At 38.4% G+C, this 25,776-nt stretch overlaps 1 protein-coding gene across 1 annotated transcript in view; it reads right to left on the bottom strand.

The window, feature by feature from the left end:
• nup210 (nucleoporin 210) overlaps window positions 1-19,889 on the bottom strand; it is a 32,921-nt gene extending 13,032 nt beyond the window's left edge. Inside the window, exons 1-31 of the mRNA XM_008414091.2 lie at window positions 19,290-19,889; window positions 17,691-17,830; window positions 16,845-16,976; window positions 16,130-16,226; window positions 15,801-15,951; window positions 14,901-15,033; window positions 14,558-14,716; window positions 14,242-14,310; window positions 14,053-14,159; window positions 13,816-13,956; window positions 13,572-13,709; window positions 13,214-13,369; window positions 12,652-12,850; window positions 11,844-11,989; window positions 10,698-10,916; window positions 10,372-10,545; window positions 9,971-10,163; window positions 9,736-9,842; window positions 8,049-8,153; window positions 6,968-7,069; window positions 6,673-6,801; window positions 6,332-6,459; window positions 6,126-6,261; window positions 5,982-6,044; window positions 5,491-5,670; window positions 5,336-5,416; window positions 4,962-5,093; window positions 3,429-3,587; window positions 3,003-3,094; window positions 2,713-2,887; window positions 1,209-1,384 (exon numbers count right to left, since the gene is read on the bottom strand). Of these exons, the coding sequence (XP_008412313.1) occupies window positions 1,209-1,384; window positions 2,713-2,887; window positions 3,003-3,094; window positions 3,429-3,587; window positions 4,962-5,093; window positions 5,336-5,416; window positions 5,491-5,670; window positions 5,982-6,044; window positions 6,126-6,261; window positions 6,332-6,459; window positions 6,673-6,801; window positions 6,968-7,069; window positions 8,049-8,153; window positions 9,736-9,842; window positions 9,971-10,163; window positions 10,372-10,545; window positions 10,698-10,916; window positions 11,844-11,989; window positions 12,652-12,850; window positions 13,214-13,369; window positions 13,572-13,709; window positions 13,816-13,956; window positions 14,053-14,159; window positions 14,242-14,310; window positions 14,558-14,716; window positions 14,901-15,033; window positions 15,801-15,951; window positions 16,130-16,226; window positions 16,845-16,976; window positions 17,691-17,830; window positions 19,290-19,441 (4,271 nt within the window). The 5' untranslated portion in view covers window positions 19,442-19,889. The remainder of the gene's footprint in view (window positions 1-1,208; window positions 1,385-2,712; window positions 2,888-3,002; window positions 3,095-3,428; window positions 3,588-4,961; window positions 5,094-5,335; window positions 5,417-5,490; window positions 5,671-5,981; window positions 6,045-6,125; window positions 6,262-6,331; window positions 6,460-6,672; window positions 6,802-6,967; window positions 7,070-8,048; window positions 8,154-9,735; window positions 9,843-9,970; window positions 10,164-10,371; window positions 10,546-10,697; window positions 10,917-11,843; window positions 11,990-12,651; window positions 12,851-13,213; window positions 13,370-13,571; window positions 13,710-13,815; window positions 13,957-14,052; window positions 14,160-14,241; window positions 14,311-14,557; window positions 14,717-14,900; window positions 15,034-15,800; window positions 15,952-16,129; window positions 16,227-16,844; window positions 16,977-17,690; window positions 17,831-19,289) is intronic.
• Window positions 19,890-25,776: the final 5,887 nt, after the last annotated feature.

The raw sequence follows: 25,776 nt of genomic DNA on the forward strand, positions 1-25,776 counted from the left end.
GTTTCAGTGTTTAAAATCCAGTCAGCAGAAGCACACAAAGCGTTGAAAGCAAATTAACAGGAAACATTTTCCACAACATATGGAGACATGTCTGCAGTTCAGTGTGTAAAACAGCAAGATTACAGCAGAGAGAAAAGATTAACAGAGTTACTCTGTTTTTTTTTTCTATTTATTGTTTTTAGGGTCATCGTCACTGCATGATGCTTCCACCACCACATTTCAACATGAAGATTGTGTGTTGAGGGTAATATGCAATCTTAGTTTTCCACGGCAAATAGCACTGTACATGTAGACAGAAACATGGAGACCAGACACACTCAATGAACTTCCTTCTAAAACTCTTTCATAAAGGCCAGATTTGTAAATAAGCAGCTAATAGTTGTGCTGTCAATGGATCATCAACCTCTGCTCTCTGCAACTCCTCCTGAGCTTCCATGGACCTTCTGGATGCTTCTGTAATTAATGCTCTACTCATCTGTCATGTTAAGAATGTTCTGGAACGAACCTCTGAGGTCTTTGCACCACAGTTATACATGAAATTAAAATATACACACACACAAGTGGATAATTTATTAATTAGGGAATTTTTGAAGGCAATTCACTGCACTTAATTTCATGCAAAAGTATTTAGATATTTGTGTGAAAACTATTAAACATATTTCTCCTCACAATTCTGTCCTATTTCGCGTTAAAAAATAATAATACTTATTATTATATGAAGTTTGTGATTGCAACATGATAATATATGACAGAGACCAAGAGGTATAAGTACTCCAGCAGGCAAGCACTGCCAACTCCTCATTAAAACATTGTAGTTGGCATATAGTCAGTGTAAAAAGCTGAACTTCTTAAGGTCACAGGGCATTTAACAGTATTTTGTCCCATCCTACTTTGCAAGTGTGCAGGATTAAAGAATGGAAATCCTGTAGTATGCGTTCCCCTACACACTAAAAGTAATACTGCTCCCTCCTGTGTTCTGTACTGGTCATAGACTACTTTCATGATGCACATGAAAGTTGTGCATGTGCTTTATGGTATTAAAGGCAGGATAATGTTCATCTCAGAAAGCAGAAGAAGGAAAAGTTAACTTTGCCAACCTTTTAACTGTCAATTGGATCATTTTTCTCTGGCTTCAAGACTAATGGGATCATTTTTCAAACTCTGTCAGAATGTTTTAATTTGGGATGTCAAGATAAGAGATGACTGACCTGTTTGTAGAAAATGTAAGCTGGGAGTTTGAGCTGTGCATGGCCTCTCCAGTACTGGCATGAAAGTGGACAGTGAAGGTGAGCAGGACTCCCAGAGGAAAGGCGCTCAGGCCCTCTCTAGTGAGCGTGTTCAGCACCGGACTGGCACTGAAGCGGACGTAGGACACAGGAACCACCTGAGGAATCAAATAAAAGAGGTTGGTGTTGCAGTCAGTCGGAGCCGACAGCTGTCACTTCAAAAGCTTGGGAACAAAAAGGGAAGCCACTTAGATAAGAGGCTCATATTTCTCAGTAGCGTGAATGTTTCATTCTTGCTCAGTAGTTTTTAGCACTATTCAATAAAAGATTATCTGAAACCTTTCTGCACAGATTTAGTGTTAAAACATTTCTGCAAGTTAAAAAAAAGAAAATACAAAGCAAATATGTTTTGACCTACTTATTTAAAGAACACAATAGAGCTACCCTTACATTTTAACTGCTACAAGGTCCTTTAAAAAGTCATTGATTTAGCCAAAACAACCTTTATCCCACGCAGTTACCATCCTGAATCTCTGACACAGACGAATGCCATCACCATGAAAGGCTACTCTCAAAAGAAATATCTGAACGCCTGTAAATATCTGTCTCAGAACCTCTTGAATTAATATTTATTTTTTGCTAACTTATAAGTTGAAATATTTTACTTGATGATTAATTACCTTCATACAGTGGATAACATGTTTAACTCTGAAGGTGAGCTTGACTTTTTATGAACAGAATGACTCCATGTTGGGAGTCATTCTGTTGCAGCAACTGCAGCAACTGTTGGCATGAGATTATATTTAATCTAAAATGATAATTTTTTTTTGCATTCCTGGCCGCTTATTTACAGAATGTGGAGTGGGGAAAAAATAAAATAAAATAAGATTTTGATTATTGGCTAACGAGCACCAAGTGAACACATGATTCAACCAAGTGTGCCTCTGATTGGTTGCTCCTTCCCAGGAAGTTGTAGGCAGCTGGAGGAGCTCTTTGCATGCAAGTGGGAAAGTTTTGCCCAACCGACTCAAAGCCAAATGGGATCAAGATTCCAGATTCTACCATTTTTAGTTGGGCTGTTTGCTTTGCTAAATTCATCAAATTTTTGTGTTTATCCTGCAGGTTTGCTTTGTTTTTCTTGCAAGTCTCACTGACGACCAGCATCAGTGATGACAATAATGAATCAAAAAGTGCTTCAACAAATAACAATTTAAAGGTGAGCATCATAATGCAAGCAGATATTGTAGATTTTAATATGATTAATTTTTAATTTTTATGTCATAGTTTTTAATTGATGTATTAATGTTCTATTTTATCAAAATACCCATAACATTGATGGCTCCATGATGCAGAAAAGCTGCATCATGGAGCTTATGGTTCTCCCACAGTATAACCGTTAAGCCTCTGGCAATAAGCAATTAATCAATTAATTACAATTACAAAAGCAAAAATCCTAAAATAATTTCGTGCAACTAACTGAGCTGACCTTCACAGTGAGGATGAGTGTTTGATTGACACCAAAACTCTCCTGCGAGGTGACCAGTAGAGAGCACATCCCAGTGAGAGAACCAGATGAGAGGAGACCCTTATTGTCAACTTGAGCAACAACAAGCTGGTCAGGGCAATCCAGCATCCGGTAGGAGAGCACACCCATCCCATCCCTGTTAGACACAGGGGGGGAAAAAAACAAAAAAACAACCACATCATGTTTCTATGACGTTATGCGTTTATAAATAATGCACTAAACACACTGTGCAACAAGAACAGATAACTCACCTGTTAGTTTGGAGCTTGAGGGCAGAGTTTGGAGCCATCAGGATCTCCTCGGCTTCTATTTGAGGATGAAGCATGTGCAGCTTGTCATAGACCTTGATTAAAGAAGAGCGTTAAAACTCAAATTATTAGAGAACCTTTGATGTTTCTGCACTAGTGACATGTCATAGTTTATTACAGCCGGAAGCCAGATGCATTCAGCTTCAACTAATCTGCAGTGTTATCTCTTCAAAGATCCTTCAAACCTCTGCATTTTCAATATTCTGCTGTCATAAAGAAAGCTTTCAACATTATAAAGCAGCAGGGAGCATAGTGGCGACGAGCAGAGAGGTGCATAAAACAGGTTTAAATTATTTATAATGCTGGTGCTGAGATGAAAGATGAACAGTTCTTACATAAGATTACCCCCCGTATGTGTTGTCACCGTACCTGGATCTGGATCTCATCTCTGAGCTCCAGAACATTTCCCTCCAGCTGCTGAGCATTTGGGTCAGAAACTCTGAGAACCACCTTCAGCCCGGTCCGGCCTCTTGTTCTCCCCATCACCGTCATGCCAAAATTATGCTCTGGCTGAAGTTCAACATTAGCCTGAAGAAGACAGAGATCATCAGAAGAATGGCAAAAATAGCAGCAAATCTAATAAAAAAGACAACAGCGATGAGAATAGAGGAGCAAGACGGAGGCTATTAATGAGGAAGAGGCTGAGCTGAGCGGGACGGGGTTCTAGAAACTCCACCATAACAGAGAGTCAACATTATCTTAATTTAATCAGAAAAAAGGATCAAAGAGAAGACTGAGCCTAAAATAGATATGGTTCAACAACAGAAACAGCATGTGACAAGAACAGAACAAAGTTAACTGGCGCATTTCCTCAGCTTATAATAGGACAAAAGCTACATAATATATTTAGCAATTGGAATTTAACATTTAAATAGAATTAAACAGTTAAAGATTTAGTCATGTTGGCTAAAAGTCAATTTGCTGATTAACAGTAAAAGGTATCAAATTGGGGTCAGAAGTGGCTACAAATGTTACTAATATGGGTTTTTATTAATGGATTTTAATCTCTCTCAGGGTGCAACAATTAAACATACATTTCTGAACATGAGAATTTTCTCCAATTTAGTTCAAATTTAGACATACAGGCTCAACACAAGTCACCATTAGTATTTGGAAAATGTCCCTTAGCGAGTTGCAGAGAACCTGCAAACTGTTTGCCCCCAAACAGCTGCTGTGTACTGAACCAAACTAAAATGGCTGTACTGGATGTTTTTGGTATAAATACATGTACAATTAAGAGTCCGACTCTCAGTCCAACTCATTCCTGCATCTTCTAGTTTATCGCAGGTTTTCTTGTTTTTTAGAATCACTTATGTTGTATGTTGTTTAATCATTCAACCCTGGCAAGAAAACAGTTCAAACTAAATAATTAATGAATGTCAATGAGTGCATATTTCATATTCAGCACTAGGAACTGTTGTGTGAATAAAACAACTCAATAAATTAAGCAATATAAGAAAGAATAGAAATGTGAAGATTCAGTATGTGAACACATAGGAAGCCTCCATAATCACTGACTCTTCACCGGTCTGCATGCCAACAACTTCAGCAAATGAAAAGTCATAAATAAACAATCAAAAAATGTTGAACACTTTGAAACAACTGAAGTGCAAATAATTTATTATTTCAACTGTTTTATATTTGCCTTTTTTTAAAGACTTTATAGTTGGTGTTTCGGTATTGTTAATGTCTTCCGATAATACATAATTACCTAGTCATATTTTTAAGTTTCCTGTCAACTTTAAGCATTTTTTAACTCAAAAACACAGTACGGTGCAGAATGACTACCCTAGTGCCCTCTAATACTGAGCTTTGCAAGTTTTCTGGGGGAAATCCTGAACAATTATTTTCTTTAAACAAGATCTGAACCAGCATTTTTAGATAAAAAAAAAAATGAAATACCTCAGTGTGCCTGGAGTGGACATCCAGAATGTCTCTCTTAGTGGTAGACCAAGAAAAAGTGAGACTAGGTACAACACTGCCAAAGGAGAAGGGCGTCTGGCTATTGGTCAGCCCCATCACATATACTGGCATCTACACACACACACACACACACACACACACACACACACACACACACACACACACACACACACNACACACACACACACACACACACACACACACACACACACACACACACACACACGCACACACACACACACACACGCACACGCAAGTATATACGATATTTGAATTTTACAACAAAGAACCTCAGAAAGTTGTAAAGAGCACTTATAGAAAGAACCAAATATCAAACAAAAAAAAAATCATACCTGTGCTCCAGTCTTTATTCTTGTAACTGGTGCTCTGATTCGAATGGCCGACAGAATAACAACTTCAACCTCTACTTGATCCTACAGTCAAAGGAAAATTTGATTTAAAGCTAAAGGTAAGAAATGCATACACAGCTCAATTCACTACCATTTACCTGAGATATGACTACAAGCTTCCCAGTCTCAGCATCAACAGCTTGGACCAATCCTGTCACTGTGACATTCCCAACAGAGACTCCCCTAACGTGGCCCACAGCATTAACAGAAGCGATTTCCTCATCAGAAATGGAAAACAGGATGTTGGATTGAGGCTGAGGACCACCCTCAGATGTGATCTATCAATGGCAACGAGAGTGAAAAAAGAATGAATAGCTCATTTGGAGTAATCAGGGCCAGGCCTGTTGAAACATAAATGTTTAAAATTCCAGCTTTAGAGATGCAAAACATCCTGCAATGCAGAAGTAAGATTTTCAGCACCTAGGACGCCACATAGTAAACATTTTTTTTTAATTGGTGATGAAGTGAAAAAAAAAAAAACGCAATTAGTGACGTCAAGGTAAAGATGAGTAATTCTGAAAGATAAATGACGAGACAAACTCGCTTTACAAGATGAACCGGTGCCATATTTCCATTTTACCACACCTACCTGCATCATTGCTCCAATTAACAGAGTCATTTTCCTGGGAATAAGCTTGAAAGGCGGAAACACCTATAAAAAGAAGTGAAATGTTACTTCTTTTAACACCATTCACTGGGACAAAAATATGAACCTGCTTTCTGAAAATTATACCTCAATTTGCTGTGGTGCTGAGGCTATTTTTCTCCCGTTTTTATCCACAACAACAGCTGACAGGGTGGTCTGACCGATGGAGACTCCTTTCACCCGGAACACTGCAGTGTCACTTTCTGTCAGCTCTGCTAAAGGACTGCAGGGAGAGTTATAGAAATGTAGCCATTGCTAATTGTTTCATATAAATAACGTTTCTAATTACTTACGTCAGAGAAACTATTACAGAGGCTGCCTTGAGTTTCAATTTCATGGATTGGAAATAGCTGGCTGAGAAGGGCTTCCTGTTATCGTCCAACACTCTGACATAAGCTTTAACAAATTTTCCAATCTGCACCTGTAATCAAGATGAATTACAACCATGAGGAGGGACAAAATACTGGTGCAAAGAATCTGCATGAAGTTTAGGACAAGGTGACATGGAGACCATTAAACCATATTTAATCTCCACACATCAGTGGTTTGCTTCATGGTACTCGTGGTAATGATAATAAAGATAATGTGGTGCAGCAGGGCTTTGATGCTAAAATGGTAAAAGAGTTCAACTGACCTTGTCAACTACTCTGACATTAACCTCCAGGATGTCAGAAACATGAACTATTGTTTTGGCAGGCGCTGGAAAAGCCAGACAAAGATCGTGAACCATCACAGAAACTGTCCCTGTACGGACTGGAGAAACCTGGACAGAGACAAGAAAATAGTTTATGTAGAAGAACAATCATTCTGCAGGCAAAGGTGCAGTTACATTTCAGATTTATATGCAGGGAAGTAATAGTTAATGGCACCAGTTTTGCATTGTCCAGCTGCAGAAAACGTGCCATGAACGCAGTGCAGATGTTTCTTACCCGAGCTTCGCCTTGCGCCTCATGGAGCACCACATCCACAATCCCCTTCACGCTGGTGTTCATAAAAAAGTGCCCTGAACCTTCTTGCATAGTCAGATCCAACTACAGGACAAAACACAGTAAAACATTAAAAACATAGTTCTATAATATCGAAAGTTTTTATGCTTTTCAGTCACACAGATTAACCTGTAAGTGACACAAGAGAGGATTCCTGCACACACTCACATTTTACAGAACCTTTTACTGACCATGAGATGTCCCACACACCTGTATAAGAATACTAATTTTCTATGTCTTAATATTTTGGACTTAGTTTTTACTTAAAAACTACATTTACTTTGTTGTAATTAGAATATAATGACACAAGACTGTGAGACAAAACTTTAATTGCAATGACATTTTGGGCTCTGCTGGAGGGTCATTCCTGTTAAAAAGCAAAATGTTCCCCTCTACTATCGTCACATGCTTGCTATGATCTAATTAGCAGGGGTTTGCTGCAGACATAAAATGTAATCTGTCCTGTGTTATACATAGAATCTTGCTGTACTGAGTGTAATTGAATCTAATCCATCTATGATTGAATTGAACAGATATGAATTTGATTCTGTGCATTTCTGTACAGCTGGAATTAAAATGAACCAGTTTTTCTAATAATGTGCCTCGAGATGACATTTATTTACTACTGCTAAGTAAAATATCTGTATTCAATTGAGCATGCCACACTGTTAACCTTAATGTATTTGATATTAGCAGCACTTTGTGGGTATAGTGGATGCAAAGAAAACAATGTTTGAATCACTGAAACATAATTATACCTACAGTGACTAAGATTTTCTGATGAATCCAGATTGATTTCCTAAATAGCTATAGGCTAATGACTTCATTCTGAACACAGCAGTCACTGTTGAAATGAGAACAACCTAAAGTTTTAAATCAATGTAATGAGTGGCCCAGATACATCCCTAACTTACAAGTGAACATGTCATTCAATCCAGTGCGACTGTCTGTGTTCGGCGCAGAAAAAGCACAGATAGCAGAAGAATGCAATGCAAATAAACAGCAGTGATAATTTTGCTCTTACCCGCACATCTGGGTGGTTATAAATAGTCACTCTCTCAGGAAAAACCTTCACATCTTCAACCAACAGAAGCTCCAGTGTGGCAGAGACAGGTGTCAAAGGCTCATACTGTCCAGGAAAGCAAAGCGTATTCAACCTGTTAGAATCTGACTTTCATTCAAAAAAGCAAGTTGTTTGCATATTGTTAATGCATTTACAGTGATGGAAAGAATAAACACACTGATTTCGTAGTAGACTTTAGAATATTGCTGCTCTGTTACTGAATGACTAACCAAACCTTCAGCAGTCTGAAGGTCAAGTCCTGTCACGCCTTTGAAGTAAGTGGGCTTCTCCCAATTAACTCCCATTCAGAATAATGCATGTACTGTTATATTAGGATTAAGTGTGATGAATTCAGTTTTCCGCAGAGAGAGGATGGTGTATGTTACATTTGCAGTGACATCACTTTTATTTTGCTTCTTTTAGCCATCACATTTAAGGATCAACCGACTATTTTGAAATGAAATATCAATGCTGAGTGCCGTCATCCAGCCAGGTAATTGCTACAATTAATCAAAGTAGGTCATGCCATCAGTTCCAATTTCAGTTTCAAGCAACCAGACTATGTCTGGACATAATGGTGTGGGTTTATGTGATATTATTTGGGTCATTCCTATAAAAGATTAGTTACAATTCTGCTAATTCTGTAGCAGTGGTCCATATGTGCTGTATTCCTGGTGTGCAAGTGCTGTAGCACTCTACCAAAAAATCAGATTTATCTGGTGATTTAATTGGGCATTGCCTGTTCATTGTCTTCCTACGCAATTGCACTTGATTTTCATCTTCCTTCAGTGCTCTGTCTGGGCTTTCTTCCATTGAACACAATTTCTCTGGCTGAATCTCAACTGGGGCAATCGGCAAAGAGAAGTTGTGAACAATGTCATCAATTTTCTGAGCACTTATAGAATTGATGGTTGCTTACAGCACAGGCAATTTCCAGTAAGCTTCATAGAGAGTCAAAAACAGAAGTTGATTATGGTTCTGAATGGTTCAAAGAGCAAAGCAGCAACTGTAAGTGAGATTAAGTTACCGTATTTTCCGCACTCTAAGGCGCACCTAAAGACCTTTAATTTCCTCAAAAGCAGACAGCGCGCCTTATAATCCGGTGCACCTTATATATGGACCAATATTGAGCCACAACAGGTCTAGCAACTACGGTAAGCAGCCGCCGACTTCATTTTCCCCTGCAGAAGAAGAAGTGCGCGGTGCATGCTGGGATAGCAGTCAGAACGCTGATTTGTTAATAAAGTTTGATAATACATTTAAAGCCGGGTGGAGGGGCAGGGGAAGAGAGACAGAAACTGTGGCGGCAGCGTGTCGGTTGGTCACTGTTACCCAGAAAGCAGTTGGGCACAATATCGCAACACCAACACCGTGAGTAAAACAATGACTGGGGCAGACTACTATATAAAGTACTCGGGGACCACATCTTTACAAATGAGGATGTGTAATAAAAGAGTACGGAACAAATTGGCAACCCAAACTGAAGCGTCTATTCTATGTGCCTTATAATCCGGTGCACTTTATAGTGCGGAAAATACGGTATGTTTCATTCAAAATTACACTCATAGCAACTTGTTACTCAAATTTTTTATTGTTGTAATCTCATGAAGAGGTTGTTGTATAGAACATGGAAGTAGGTTTTTCTTACAGGACTGGGAACCTTGGCAACTTGTAGATGTGGAACCTGGTATCCAACAGCTGTCACAGTAATGGCAGCAATTCCTGTCTGTTGATGGACAAGAACTGTCTGACGTCCTAACCAGAAAAAAATGAACCAGATTAAAAGCCATCACTCAAATTTCCTTTACAAATGGACTTGACGCATAGAAGGTATTTTTAGACCTGGACAATAATACACCACTTAATAAAAAAGAAAATGTTACCATGTAGTTTCATTTGTTTTTTGCTGTCTTCAAAAAGTTGAAGGTCCATGGGCATAGTGGGCTCAATACTAGCCAGAGACCCCTTTGATGACTCCCACAAAATGTCTAAAGAGCTAAAGTTGTCAAATTTCCTTCCTTGTTGATCAAAAGCTGCCAAGTCCAACACCGGGTTCCGATAATTTGAAACAGGCACCTGACAAATGAGCGCAAAAAAAAAAAAAAAACACCCAAAAAAATTAGAACAAATTTTACTAATTTAGTTTTGAAAATACAACATAAATCATTAGCAGTTTAACTGTGTGTTCCAATAATCTACTGTTCCATCTAAATAACCTGTAAAAAAAAAAAAAAAACTACTGATAAAAAGTTAGCATGCTAAACCAATTTTAAACCTCACGCACCACTTGTTTATTCTGCTGCATCAGAGGGCAGGCTAAGTCCAGCTGTGGACTGGTATAAACTGGAACCAGTGTGAGCCGTGATGGAGGTGCACAAACAAACTTGACCACTGCCGGCTCCACAGCTGGAAATGGATTGGTCACAGTGGCCTTGTTCCCCACCGTGATCTCCAAAACCTAAAGAATGAGAGGGTGACAGCTGAAGTGACAAAGATAATACAGCTAAAGAACAAAAAAGAATTGTCTGATTTTGTTTAAAAAGAAATTTAGGCTGTTTTAGTGCCAGAAAGTAGAGAATCTGGGACTACAATGATTTCCATCACCCTTACCTGTTCTCCCAGCACCCTGCAGGTTGCTCTAAGCCAGTGACGATTGCAGTTCTGACAGGAAGGACTCATCAGATCGAGGCTCACGCTGCTCTCATCCTCAGCTCGTGAAGAACAGAAGAACTTTGAGGGCTCTAAAACCCAAGGACGTGGTCCTCCCTCAAACAACATGTCTTTGGAGGATCCAAGCGTGACTACAGCCACAGACACAGGGTCAACCGCCTGAAAGATCACAAGATTTAATCAGTAAGTTCTGAAATTAAAAGAAGAAGAAAAAAAAAAAAAGGCCTTAAAATGAAGTTAGATTATCTGGGTGAGCGGATGAACAAACTTTCAAGATAACAGTGAAAATTCAAGAAATAGATCTTTAACTTTACAAAAACACAACCTAAAGAAAGTGTTTAATGTATGGCAGATCATTTTATTGTAACAAGGAACTTTGATGTAAAACTGAAAACTTGAAAAACATGGCCCTGCTCATCACAAGAAGAAAATGAGTCAATCTTTAGCTGCCAGGGCAAAAATAAATGAAGCAACACAACACTGCAAAGAAATCTGAAATATTTGAATAATAACACACCATTAACAAAAAGCAACACTGAGAGATTCAAACATGTTGATGGTTAAAACTTTAGTGATTTACACCTGTAAACCAAAGATAATTATACAGATATTGTGAAACAATTTATTCCCACTTCCTCAAGCAATACTTAGCTCTTTAAAATGTTAAATTATACCGCAACAATTCATTATTTTTGCTTTAATGGAGTCTACATTTCACTAGATAATTTTACAAATTTGGAAAGAATAAAATCTGAAAGGATTCAGGAACTTGTTTATTTTTAGACATGAAAGAACATTTTTAATTTGTTTATGAAGACAATATGTGGAACTAAAATAAATCGAGAGAAAACAGCTCAGCCCATTTCTAGACTTTTGCTTTTTCTACTGAGAAATTCTAAATAAATAAAATAAAGACAAAAAAGCAAAACAAAACAAAACTGTTAAGATAATTTTCCAGCCTGAGGAAATATCAGACTGGCATATTACAGATTTTAATCAATCTGTAACATGCACAGATTGATTAAAATGCCATGGTCAAAGTTCATAATTAGCAAATTCCTGAAAGGATAAGATTGAAAGACTCACTCTGAGAGGGAGGTAGGCAGCAACAGTGATCTTGGCACTGAGATGCACATTGCCATGAGTGTAGCTGACAGTAAGCACCGTGTAGCCAGGAGTCAGGGCCTTGGCTTGCACTCCACTGCAGTGCTTCTGGCCAGGAGCCAGCCTCCCTGAGGAAGAACCAAACGCAGAGGGACAAGCCAAAGGATGAGATAATTTAAAATGACAACTTTAAATAGGAAAAAGACAATTGCTCTTCTGTAGTTGTCTCTCATCTTAAACGCGACAGAAATATCTGCAGCTCACTTTGCTGCTGGCAGCTTCAAGGAATGTTGTTATACAACTTTAAAAAACTAGATGGCTCCCACTTAAAATATGACACACTTGGGGTGGATTATTTATAGAATTAAAATAGTAGCGAGAAAGCTCTAGTATATTGTCATTTTGTGGAAAATCCAAGAGTTTGCATTGCAAACATTTTACTATGAACATTTAATGACTTCATTCAGTTCAGGCAGAAATAAAATAAGGCAGCATAAATCACAATTGACTGGTTACAGAGGGAAAGAAAAAAAAAAGAAAATCAGACAATGCAATCAGTGCATCTTAACTTGGCACATTGCCTAGATTTACAAAATGTGCAAAAGAATGAAGAATCAAAAGTAAAGACACCCAATCATGCAAGATAAAATAGTATCTTTGCCTCAACACTGATTCTATTTGCCCTAACAGGCTCTTTACAATGTGCTTCTCTTACTTTTTGGACTTCACATGAAGATCTGGCACAAACTCCTCAGTTATTGTCCGACCTAGTCAAATCACCAAGACTCACCGTCTAACAGTTCAAACACTCCCTGGTTCTCCTCCTCGACCAGCAGATCAAAGTGGGAGCAGTCGCTCAACATGACTCGCTCCATCTCCAACTCCTCCAGCAACCCAAAGATCCGGAGGGGCAGTTCCAGATCTTGGCCCAGGCGGGCTTCTACTGGACACGGAGCAAAGTCCATGGCAACAGGCTCAACAACATATACCTGAGCAGGGAGAATGATAGAGGAAGATTAATAACAGTACATGTTTAATTGTAACTTCTACGTTTCACTTTTCCATTTTGTCAAGTTACGATGGCAACATCTGAGTATTTGTGTGATGGAGCAAAGTAAAGAGCAATAGTGAAGTGGAGCGGCTTTTTGGCTGGATCGTTTTCAAAAATGTTTTACAAGTTTGATATGAATTTGTAGTCAGCCCTCCTGAGTCGACACATTCACCAGCTTTGTTTCTGCAAGCTTTGCAACAAAGTTACTACATGACCAACAGATAAAAAAGTTATAAAAATCAAAATATTAGCCAACCTTTGTGCCACAATAATTTTGACGTGAGTGTAATTTTCAACCAACCTTCATCTGTCCGAAGTGAAGTGGGTTACGTAGATCATGAGCATAAATTACAGTGACACCAATGTCACTGACTGTGGTCATCACTCCTTTCACAGTCACTGTGGCCACATCTGTGTTTGATGAAGTCCAGCTGAAATTTCCACTTCCACCAGTTGCCTGGAGTGAGCATCAGAGAATACCTCATCAGATGCAAACACACCACATTTCCTAATTTGATCTCACTCTCAGTCATGGTGCTAGTATGCCAAGAACAAAATAACTTAGAGTTCCCTTTTAAGTTTGAATAACTGGGCTTAATATTGTACCCTTTATTAGATTCAAAGCCCTCTGAGCAGCATGGCTGAAAGAGAATAATTACCTTTATTGTGTACTGATATGCTCCAACTTTTGGTTGCCATGGAAACGTCAGGATACTGGGAGTGAGGACTATAGGGTTATAAATTTCCACATCCTGTTCATTGTGCACCGGGTTGACGAGTGCATGGACTTTTCCATTCTGAAGCAGAACAGGGGACACAGGAAATGATCAGATTCAATAACACGAGGAGGAAGAACGGTGAGGAAGGTTAAAAACAAGGATGCGACGGTTCAAAAGAACTCACTTCATCTTCAACAGCTGTTAGGGTAGCATCAATAAGAGTAAGACCGTCTTTGAGAGGTCTGATATGATGATATGATCCGTTCACAGAAGACTCCAGGACCTCAAAATACTCTTTAGGGAAAACGGTGCTTATACGAACATTCTGCAACATCAAAACAAATTGTTCGACTTGTAAAACTGCTATAGTTCTTTGTTTTGTTTTTTGGTCAGACATGGAATCTCACCGATCCGCACTTACGTCAGAGAGGTAAATTTTGTTCCCAGACTTATCAAACACTTCAATAAGAATGTTGTACACTCTGCCTGTTTCAAGAACCCAGCTTTCTCCTGGATTAATTTTAAAACCTAAATACAGAGGTAAAAAAAAAAGGTCAGCTAAAACTTTAAACAAGGAAATTAAAATATGTGTTAAAGCAGAAAGACGAACCGAGGTAGGCTGGCTCAACAACGTAGAGCGTGCTGTTGGGGAGGCGAGACACTCCTTGCATTCGAAGGCCTTTATGGAAGCCATTAAAGAAAACATCCTCAGGTAGACATGAATGAGAGCTTCGGCTATGAAATGTATAATTATAATTGAATGATAGAAAATTAGAGATGCATCGATCACACTATTCCTGGCCAATATCAATCATATTCGCTTTAAGATCCAATCTCTTGCAATTGATTGGTGCATCTTGATAAAAAATTGCCCATTAAACCACTGCTACAACTTCAGCTGCTGGTGCATTTCATCAAAAGGATACTCTTGTGATCCAACACCACATTGATGTGTCCCATTTGAACTCCTGTAACTTTGGAGGTACTCTGATCAAGGGAGGCCACGCTGACAGCTGGGTCTCCATTGGGATCAACCACACTGTTCCTAAGGTGTAGTTCATACTGATCACAAGGCATTGTGAGCTCTGGAGAAACACACACAAACAGACCAAAATAGTGGATTTCAAGCAGCATGACATCAGTCTTCACTTCAAAGTCTTTCAGCTTCAATTTCACTTGAACAACAAATCCATTTGTAGGTGGATATAACACCAGAAACTGTACGGCGTCATGAGTTTAAAGATAAAACCATGAGGTGAATATTCACACCTGTGATAGTGCCTTGTCTGATCTTGAGGACTCTGTATCTGATGGAAGTTCCTGCCATTAAGTAGACATCGTGTGCAGGGCTCAGCAGGATGTTCTCTAAAATCAGCAGTCTCACTTCAGCAGCACCCACATCCTGTGGCATGGATACCATGGTGACAGAACAACAAAGCTTTAGCTTCCCGCGTCAATAAACTAAATGAAACGGTTACAAGTTTCAAAAGTGTTCGAAAGAAGAAGAAAAAAATCTAATGCAAATCAAATCACATGTGACAAAATTGTTCGCTATAAAATGGAGAAATAACCCAATTTCACATTTAAAAGCTTTGTCAGCTTAACTAAAACGACAGCTACAAATGGTCTGAAAAGGCTGAAGAGCTTCTTTGGTCTTCACTATAGCATTGCACAAGACTCTGCAATTGCATTGCATTTTGCTATTTTTAAGAGTACATTTTAGTCCATCACAGAGGGACGAAGTAACAGAACTAAGAAACAGAATAAATCGATCAGGTTTCTCCTGGCTGACAGCCATCTCCAGTTTTATTTGAGGTCTGACCTGCCAATTTTTATCTACTCAAATCTCTTATTTTTTCTACAGATAACACAACAAAAGTTCTCCAGCTTCTCTTACATGTACAAAGCATATATTTTAAGCATGTTTCAAAGCATATGTCAGTTTACATATATATTAACTAAACACTAAAAAGAGAATCGTAGAACAAGCTGTTAGTTGAGTCGGTTAAAGACGACATGTTGGGAGTTCATGATTTTGATGCATGAATGCACCAATCAAAGAAAACCTGGCAAATTACAATCTTTGATTGGTGCATGTCTAGTGAGAAACCCCATATGTTATTAGCAAGAGAGACAATTTCTCTGCAAAGTTATGAATAAAGCTTTTACCTTATACAGAGACTCTTGTATTTTGGCCTTTAACTTAGCATGTCCTGTTTTCAGTCCCGACACCAGAATGATGTCGCCTTGTTTGCCCACTCGCTCCATTTCAGATATGTATCCAGGAGGAGTGTATGTGGACTCTGAGAATTTAAGCACCCTGAAGGTAGCAAAGACAAAAAGCAATAAGCAACAAAGCCTCAACAGAGTAATTGCAATGCAACAGGTAATAACAGAAACAGCATAATCATTCTAAAAATTGCTTTTGGGAACATTTGGTGGTCTGTATAGCAGATTTTTAGAGGAGATGAGAAAAGAATTAACAAAAGAGAGATTACCGTAATGAATTGTAGGAGTCTGTGAATCCATTCACATCTACGTCTTTCACTAAGGTCCAGTCAAACACCAAACCGGCAAGGGTAGAGAAGGTATTTCCTACAAAAAGGAAAGGAAAAAAAAAAACTTTATACTGCAACCTAATAAAAAAATAAGAGGCATGCAAAAGCTGATCAGGAACTGAGAATATTTACAAATAAAAGTTTTCAACCGCACTGCCAGGCCAGAGGTGCCTTCACCTTAGTTGATAATAAATTAAAAACCGTTTTGTCCGAAACAAAACCGGAGGGATTTAATTAAACAACGCATTGCAATCATTTGCAATCTGCTCTGTTTGAAGAGTCTGAAATGGACTCTTACACCAAAGCAAACAGAGCACCACATCCTGCAGCCACCATCAGCAAGTATCAGGCTGCAGCCACAGTTCATTAAACGAAGTGTGGCTGTCCTAAATGGAACAAGTCATACAGAACAAACAGCTACTTCACTGTGGCAGCCTTTATGAGAAGAAAGAGCTGCCTGCAGCCAGCCCCCTCTGAAGAGATCTCAAAGCAACGAATGAACAGCGTGATGACAGGTCCTTATTATTGGAGAGCTGAGTTATTACAACATCTATTTTTTTGGGTCACACCTGCTCCAGGCAGGGTATTTACTTATTTAGAACCCCATTAGTCTTTAATTAGACAGCTGATCTACTGCAATAAGTCAGTGTGCCACCTTCTGAATCCAGTGCATGAATTTTGAGCGCCAGTGGAGAGTCTTCAAGATGCAGCTCTCTGGTGGTGGAGACAATCTGGATCTCACTGATGATGTCAACAATGGCGTCGCAGCGGAGCACCTGTCCAGAGACTGCCAATGGATGAGTAAGAAAAAGGGTTATAATAAAGGAATGACAAATATTTGCAAATGACTAACAAGAAGTTATCGCTCTGGGGCTTCCTTTAGGTGTTGGCAGGACTCTGGGTGCTTATCACTGTATTCAAATGTTGTGGCCATTTGAAACAGCTATAGGGGTTTCATGGGAGATAAAATATAGGGGTTTCATGGGAGATAAAATGTGTAAATATGATACAGATGGGTAATTGTATCCCACATTCAGACTTAGTTACTTTGATTTGTTTTATAGACTTGCTCACAGGGTGTGTGGCAGCAGATGGTATTACAGCAGCACAAGAGGAACAATAAAAAACAGGGGGAAAAAAATCTAATTCCTATTTAGTTGACTGAGTTCAACCTCTTTAATGCAAAAGACCGGGTACCATGGACAATTAGATGCTGAATAAACATTTCAATTACAACTACATGTGACTTTCTGATAAACTACAACGAGAGAAAAATTTGCTTGAACTACAAAACAGCTGCAGAGTTACTGGAAAAAATGTCCTTTAGGGTGAGGATATTTTCTCAAAATGCAGCTATTGTCAATTATTTTCGTAATTGTAATTGTCAACACAATTTTCAACATTTATTTTAACAACTTGGCAGTGTTAATGCCACCCAAAAGGGATCTAAACCTTGCTTTCTTTCATACATTGTGATTTAAAATGGCATTGTTGTACTTACCAACATCTTCAGCAAAAATGATGCTGGTCAGTCTGGTGGGCTGGGTGGACAGAGCCTGCAGGACAGCCTTCCGAGAGCAGCCTCTGTCAGCATCCTCTTCCACAGGCTGGATGCTTGCAACCTCAGGTCTAGTGGAAGACCTGGACAACAAACGCCACAAAAATACTGACTATACAGGTATCTGGATGTCACACTATTTCAATTTATAGCAACCATATGATGATCTGTATCCCTGGTGTCTGTTTAGAATGAGTAGTCTAAAACTAATCAACTAACAGCATGCACTTCATCAAATTTAGGAAAATTCAAACAAAAGTTAGGGACATGCTTTGATGCATGAATGAGGATAATATTGTAATCCCTTTGAATCTTTCAAAACTACTGATTTTCTTAAATACACAGTAGCTCATTTTCTAATGAGCTACTCCATAAGTTACTTACTTGATTAACAGGAAATTAAAAATTAGCGCATCTGCACATTTTAGGGACTGAATTTAAAGAAGTTTTGACCTTTAAAGAACTTCATGGTTAAAATCTAAGGCATGCATGAATTACATGACATGGGGAGTTATTTAATAGTCATTAATCATTAATAATTTAATAATTATGTCTGATTTTGCAAGACATAATTGCAAGACCCTTTGATTTTAATTCCCATTTCCTACATGGTTTTGATGTAAACATCTCAACGTGTTAACATATTTTAAATGACTTACTATTCCTATGAATTTATCTCGTCTGTCAGCCTTTACAACCAAGCTCCAAAGTTGAAGGGTATCACAGTTAAATACAAGGTGTTTGGTTTGCAGTTAAACTACTCTATAGTTAAACAAATAGTAACAGAAATGTCTGACATAAAGAACTGTAGTATAAAAAAAAAAATTATTAAATACATAATGAAATACCTGCTTATGATTTTAACATGTCGAATGAATTCAAAGTTTCTGCTCATTTCTACATTTAATTGTTCAATTATATACATATTTAGAAATATGTGTATAATTTTACTTACTAAAAGTACACATTACAATTGTGTTTTGAACTATCACACACATTTATTTGACAAATTATTTACGTGCTGAATTATGGCACTTCTGGTCCTCAGTACAAGGAATGAATGAATGAATTTTATATGAATAACAAAATTTAAGACATAAATAAATACAATTTTTTGACCTACACCTATGATAAAAAATCTAGATTTTAAAAAAAAAATATTTTATGACTTTTATAGTTCCTCCTAAAAACTTCTGAAGTAACCAAGAAAACGTCATCTGTCCATTTTTAGTTTAAATGCCATCAACAACCATTACTATTATAACATTTTATTTAGACAAGAGAAAATAGCTACGTAAAAAAAAAACAAAAACACAAGTCACATTTGACCCCCAGTGAAAACTGACAGAAGGGGACTTAATTCTGGGAAAAAAGATGCAATATTACCATGTTAAAACAATTTTTTTGATATTCAGTACAGCTGGACTCTTACAGCAAACCACTGTACTGTATATGTGGGTCCGTGTGACTTCTCTTGCTAGGTAATACAACACCTCCATGCCCCACAAAGCGGGCCCCCGTCAAGCCCTCAGTTTCACTCACCATTTGTAGCAGCCTTCAGTCGTTTCCAGTGTGAAGTTAATTTTTGTACTTCTCGCAAGTGGTAGCAAAACTTTGGGAATATTTAATTTCGACGAACCGTAGACCCGCGTGACGGTTATAAAAAATAACACAAAAAATTTTGCCAGACTCATTTCCGACTCCGGCGATTTATTATGAGCCAAGGGACGGGTCGAATGAATGGGATATTTACGAGCTTAACTTTCTTTGTCTCATCAAGTTTAGTATTTTAAACGTTAGGGTTGATATCGGAGCAGTATAACAGACGTTTCTGTGAGTTAGCATAGCCAGCAGTTTAGCTAATGCTAAACTGAACTAAACTCAAACGCACGCCGTCTTCCTGTCCTGTTTCACTTTGACACTTTAGTTACCACACATGATGATTATACAGATAACAGTGGCAAACTCCTCTGGCGCTGTTATTTGGCTCCGTCGTTGTCTTTATACTCGAAAATAAGTCAGAAATCAAGCGACTACAATTTGAAAATCGCTACAGCAGAATTACACAACCGGATAACAAACAACGGCGTAAAATCTGCGTGTTTTGTACAATACCCGCCATTAGCAATAATTGGACTTCCAGTGAGCATGCCGGGAGAGATGTGACGTCACTACATGAGCGGGTGGGTACGATATTTCTTAAAGGTACAGTCAGAAAAAGATTCGTTTTAGAAACAGAGAAAAAGGCACATTTGTGTATTGTGGTATGTATACACTTACACACACTCTCTCACACACACAAACACCTACAATTGTTTTGGTGCTGTTGTTGTGGGTAACCAAAAGCTAAACTGACGTGAAAATGAGCATTTCACGGTTATCTTCATAGTAGGGCTCCAGTGGTATAACAGGTGGTCGTGGCCCTGGGAGCTTCTGATTCAAATACCTTTCTTTCGCAGTAATAAATGGGGTTTGCGTCAGGAGGGCATCTGGCATTAAACATCTACCAAGTGTGTGTGCACGCAGCTGTGGGGATGGGGAGACAGCTGCTATGGCAACTCCGTGGAGGGAGGAGACCAATAACAACAACATAGTAATAAAATTGCTTTGGCTGAGAATTGACAATTATCATCTGATGGTTTTAATGTTCTTCAAGTTAAGAAGCCATATTTTTTGTTGAAATCCGAAGCATCTGCAGAAAAAGGGCTTCTACTACGTGCATTATTTATCCACAGTTATGGTGTGCGTAATGTTTACCAAGCTCAGACATAATAAACAGCAGAGCTAATTATTTTAACTTTAAATGGTTATCCTTCAGCAGCCATAATATTTTAGGATTCATTTTAAAATTCTTATGTTTGTTTTTAAATCACTGCATAATCTTGGTCCGGCTTACCTCTCTGAGCTTCTTCACCCCTACGTACCCCATCGGTCTGCCAGGTCCGCAGATCAGCTGCTCTTGGAGGTACCAAGATCCAGAAGGAAGCTCAGAGGGGACAGGGCTTTCTCAGTCATGGGTCCTAAGTTATGGAACGACTTGTCTTTGCAGGTCAGAGAGGCCCCTTCGCTGACCACTTTTAAAGCTCTTCTTAAAACCCATCTATTTTACTTGGTTTTCAACTCCAACGGGATCTAGTTTTAAATTGTATGTTTGTTTGTTTTTAAACTGTAAGTTTTTATTTTTTTATTGTTATGTTGTGTTTTAATGTACAGCACTTTGTATCAGCCGTGGTTGTTTTAAAGTGCTTTATAAATAAAGTTGGTATGGTGTGGTATAAAGTTGAGCATCTAGAAATAACAGATAATTTTAATTGTTTGAGCTGCATAAGAGACAGTGAGGCAAAAATGTTTGGGAACCATGTGTATCCAATATGACAGCAATAAAAGGAGGCCTTTTTAATGGATACATACTTTTCATGACCCCGGATATTTGAACTTTCCATTCTTGTTATTCTGCTTCATGCAGCAAGACAAACTAGTTTACACAAAAATCAATCTTAAGCTTAATAAGCTTTTTTGTTCAAGTTGAAACTGTAAAGGCACCATCCATCCCCCCAATATCCTGCAGGGATAAGCAAATGTAGACAGTGAACGGACAGAAGCTGAATTAAACTGAAATAATTTAGAGCAAATTGAACTGATTAGAATAGGACTGGATTCTTTTAACATCAATTAAATCAAATTTATCTAAATTTGATTCTGCTTTTAAATAGTAAATGCAACTCCAAGTGAATCATTATTTTCTAACAACAAAGTCTGAACCGATTATCGTTGTGTAGAACATCTTGTGTACTTATGTAAATAAGAAAACCCATACTCTTGTCTTAATTGTGCTGTTAGTTAAAATGTATTTATTTTTGTCCTGCCATCAGTTCACCAAAGATACTAAAAAAGTAAGGTGTATTCTTGTATTGCTACATTTATGGTGTTCATATATCTACATTTGCATTAAATAAACAATATATATTAATAACAAATATGGCAATAAACCCACATTTGTTCAATAATTATAAAAATATCCAGTACTTTTATTTTTTTTCAGGTGCTATTCCCATACTACTTCATCTCGTTTTCATTATTTTTGTTTTTAATAGCAGTATTAACGGGGCTCTATTATGTATTTTCATAGTGTATAGTTTCAAGTAACTATGTTACCTTCAGTTATAAAAATGCTATATCAAACATAGCTCAAATAAATTTGACCTGTTGTTTCAGTACAATAGAAGATGTTAAATATTCAGTCATTCAATTCATTTTCTGCAGCTAATATATCCTCACCTTGGGTCACATTTCAGCAGCCTCACTGAGGTAGAATACACCATGGGCAGGTTGCCAGTTCATTACATAACCCGCAAAAATAAATGTACCTCTAAATCAGGCTTAAGAACTGAGCAGGATAGATGTCAAGATCATCTGGGAGCCACTTGTTTCTCCATTTATCTTCTTGATTCATTCTCACCTGACAGTTCTGATCTCTGGCCGTCAGTGAAGCACATGTAACAAGCAGCTTTTCACCCATAGGTGTCACTCACAGCCACCTATATCACATACAATCTGCAGCAGGAGGAAGGTCACGTTCACGTCACCAGTTCCATTCAAATAAAATAGGATTTGAAAAAAGAACATTGGCTTCCAACAAGAAAGACTGCATAAAACAAGTTTAATGTAGAGCAGAATAAAGAGAAAGATGTGGAACAATCCAAAATCATTTTCCCCCTCAGTCTGCCCTGAGAGCCTCCTCTGGCATTACAATTGGTTCTAACAGAAAACATGAATTTTTGACACAGTTCTAATTAAATTGGCAGCATTATTTCTTATCTATCCTCTTATCTGCTTTGAAGTTTCACAGCAGTGCTCCTCTTGGACTCAGCCTCCTTTACACACAAAGACAGTTGATTAGCAACTTGTTCTGAAGTGCTTTTCCATAATGCTGTTTTATGCCAAAGGTGACATATTGTTTGAGTCAGAGCATGTTAACAATAAAAGCCCATCACCGATTGGTGTTCCGTTCCAATTGGCTGACTTAAATACCAGTCATGTAGACACACCTACAGCAATCTAAGTGTGATGTAGTTGATGCTCTCTTCACACATCGGAAATATCTTTTCAAGCAGTTTTAGGAATTGGATGTGTCACAACAATGATTGTAGGTACTGAAACCAGAGAAGAAAATCCTGCTTTCATTTATTTTCACTGCAAGCTTCAGCTCTGCATTAATTTTCACCTTTGTACCCTTTCCACAAGCAGCTAACATGCAATTTAAGCAAGAAGTGGATGATGTAATGTCTGTTAACATGAAAAACAATGTCTCAATGTTTGACTCTAAAGCTGGGACATTAAGGTTCAGTTCTAGAAAATGCAAGACGAAACATGTTCCAAGAAAAATGAGTGTGAAGATCTTGAGATTTTGGATAGATTTCTGTGGAATTCCTGCCAGGAGTGACCAATTTAAAAGAGGAAGTTCTCAAATGATTGAGTAATATTTTCTTAGAATTATCAGTTCTTTCAGATTTAGGGGAGGAAAGTGACTCATTGTTGAATATTTCTAAAGTATTATTTGTCAGTGGTTGACCTTTTAGTTTCACTTTGCTCTTTAGTGTTATAGTTTCAACCAACCTGAAGCTGTTAGACATTTTTGGGGGCTTTCTCTAATGCTCCAGGCAACCATATGTGGCACAAATATTTTTTCCGCATCCTGAGTCACTGCATCTGCTTTGGTATCCTGTCTTGTGTCTCTTCATCTGGCATACATCAGCATTCACATTCTTCCTGCAGGACAGTTTTTCTGGCCACCATATTCTCCCCGTCCCAGACAAGTGCAGACGGCCACTGCTCTTACTTCACCATTTACACAATGGCAATGTGTTCAGCTGCGACTCTGCTTTCAGCAGTAATGTAATAATCTTAAGAAGGGTCACTAATTCAAATAGTTTGGAAAGTACCCAGCTTAAACATTCTCTGGGTGTGAGGCACAGGAAAGAACTGCTGTAAGTAGGCATAATAAGAGGTGCTACTATCCCGTGAAATCAGCATTTGCCTGTGGGAGCTATTATGTGTGTTCTAAGAAATATGAAAGAGGGCATGAAAGTGAGACTAGCTCAAATTATTACGTTTGTGCAATTCTTTGATAAGATATCCAAAGGGCCCCAACCTCTCCATTTCCTCTACTGGGTGAGATTTTTATGAAAAAGACTGAAAGGAGAGGATCTCCTTATGAAAGTTTCTCCCAACAAGCAAAACCATTTTTTCCCCCTTATGAATGAAAATGGTGCACAAAAGGCAGAGTGAAAAAGGTCAAGTTGTGCAAGGCTTGCTTATCAAACTGCGGTGAAAAAGTATGCCCTCCTTATAGATTGTTTTTTGACAATGTGTCAGATCATTAAACTAATTTAGCTAAGGAATGAGTACATGCATTCTGCAGGTTTCTTTCTTTTGCCAAACCTAACTTCAGTTTCACTTTCCACAAATCAAGAGATAACTGCGATTAAGTAGGTAAAGTCATTTTACCATCAACAGAATGACAGAGCCATTTTTCACACTTGGAGACGATATCGTAAAAATAGTGAATGGCCTGCATTTATAACGCGCTTTATCAAGTCAGAAAACTCCCATCAACCTGAACACACCATCTTCATCGAGAGACACCGTGGTGGTAGCATCATGCTGTGGCAATGCTTTTCTTTGTGAAGAAAGTTGGAGAGTTGATAGGAAGGGAGAGCTAGGAATGGTTTAGGTCAAAGGTTATTACTGTATTACACTGACTCAACCAATGTTCAGGCCTAAAGCACACCTTAACATACTTTGTTGAATATTTATCTCAGTAATGGAGCAGACCTTTGTAAATAATAGTCAAGGCAGTGTCGGGTGGCCCTTTCCAGCACAGTTTTCCATTCACCAAACCCCTGAAAAGTCTTTATGAGGTGCAGGTGGGGAGTCGCTTTCACCACGTTACATTTGGGTCTTAATTTCCCTTGGTGCAGCCTCCCATGGTGCTTTGGTATTCTGTCTCTCTTGGTTTCCTTTAAAAACTTCCTCCCTCTCTTCAGCTCCCTTGTGTTATATGGACCCACAGCAGAGCAACGAAGGGAAAATACTTCTCCTTTTAGAAGGTTTACAACATTTACTGGCAATCAGCCACATGTGAGGTTTGTTCCTTGAAAACCCTGATGAAAAAGGTCATCTGGCTGATGGTGTTTGTAAGTACTTATTACAGGGATTCTGGTACAAATCTTAAACTTTATCTTTATGATTAGATTAAGGACGTTTCCTGGCGCTGTGCAGGCCTGGATGAGTCAGTCTTGTCTTACAGTGGAGCACATCACACATTACTCCGGTGAAAAACACAATCCAATCCACCTGTTTAAACAAAGAAAGAGGAGCAGAACTTTGTATTACACAGTGGACAGATAACATAAATGGCTGCTGAATTAGAAGACCCACATAAACAATGATGTCACATTCACTTTTATTGAAACCTTGCTGAACAATATAACATCATCTAAGGAGCTGCTGAAATGGACAGACTTAACTTTGTTTCAAGAAAAAATAATAAACATAGATTATTACATTTTGCATTTAATGAAACACACACATTAAGTGTAATTAGAAGATAGGGGAGAAGTCAGTGGGTTTTAGCTGTTATAATTGGAGCAAGGCTCTATTCAAATGTGCATGAATGAGAAATTACAACAGTTTGAGGTGCAATTAGCTCTGCCACATCAGTGTGTGTCAATGTGGATTATCTCACACACTGAGAGTCCTTACAGCACTGGGTGCTTTTAGTCCCAGAAGTGTCATTAGGGTCAATGAGTGTGGGGTGGAGAAGAAGACTCACCATTTGGTCCCTGCCTCCAACCACAAGGACAGCCTCACGTGTTCTGAATGGTGATTTATTTTCATGTAGATACTGATGACAGAGTGGAATTTAGATTGGAAACATGCTGTTGTTGAAAAGGCACACGGGGTAATTAATTTCTGAAGCGATCATTGCCAAGACATTCCAGGGTGTTTCAACAGATTAATAATGGCA

This window comes from Poecilia reticulata, linkage group LG7, assembly GCF_000633615.1.
Source record: "Poecilia reticulata strain Guanapo linkage group LG7, Guppy_female_1.0+MT, whole genome shotgun sequence".
Classification (NCBI taxonomy): Eukaryota; Metazoa; Chordata; class Actinopteri; order Cyprinodontiformes; family Poeciliidae; genus Poecilia; species Poecilia reticulata.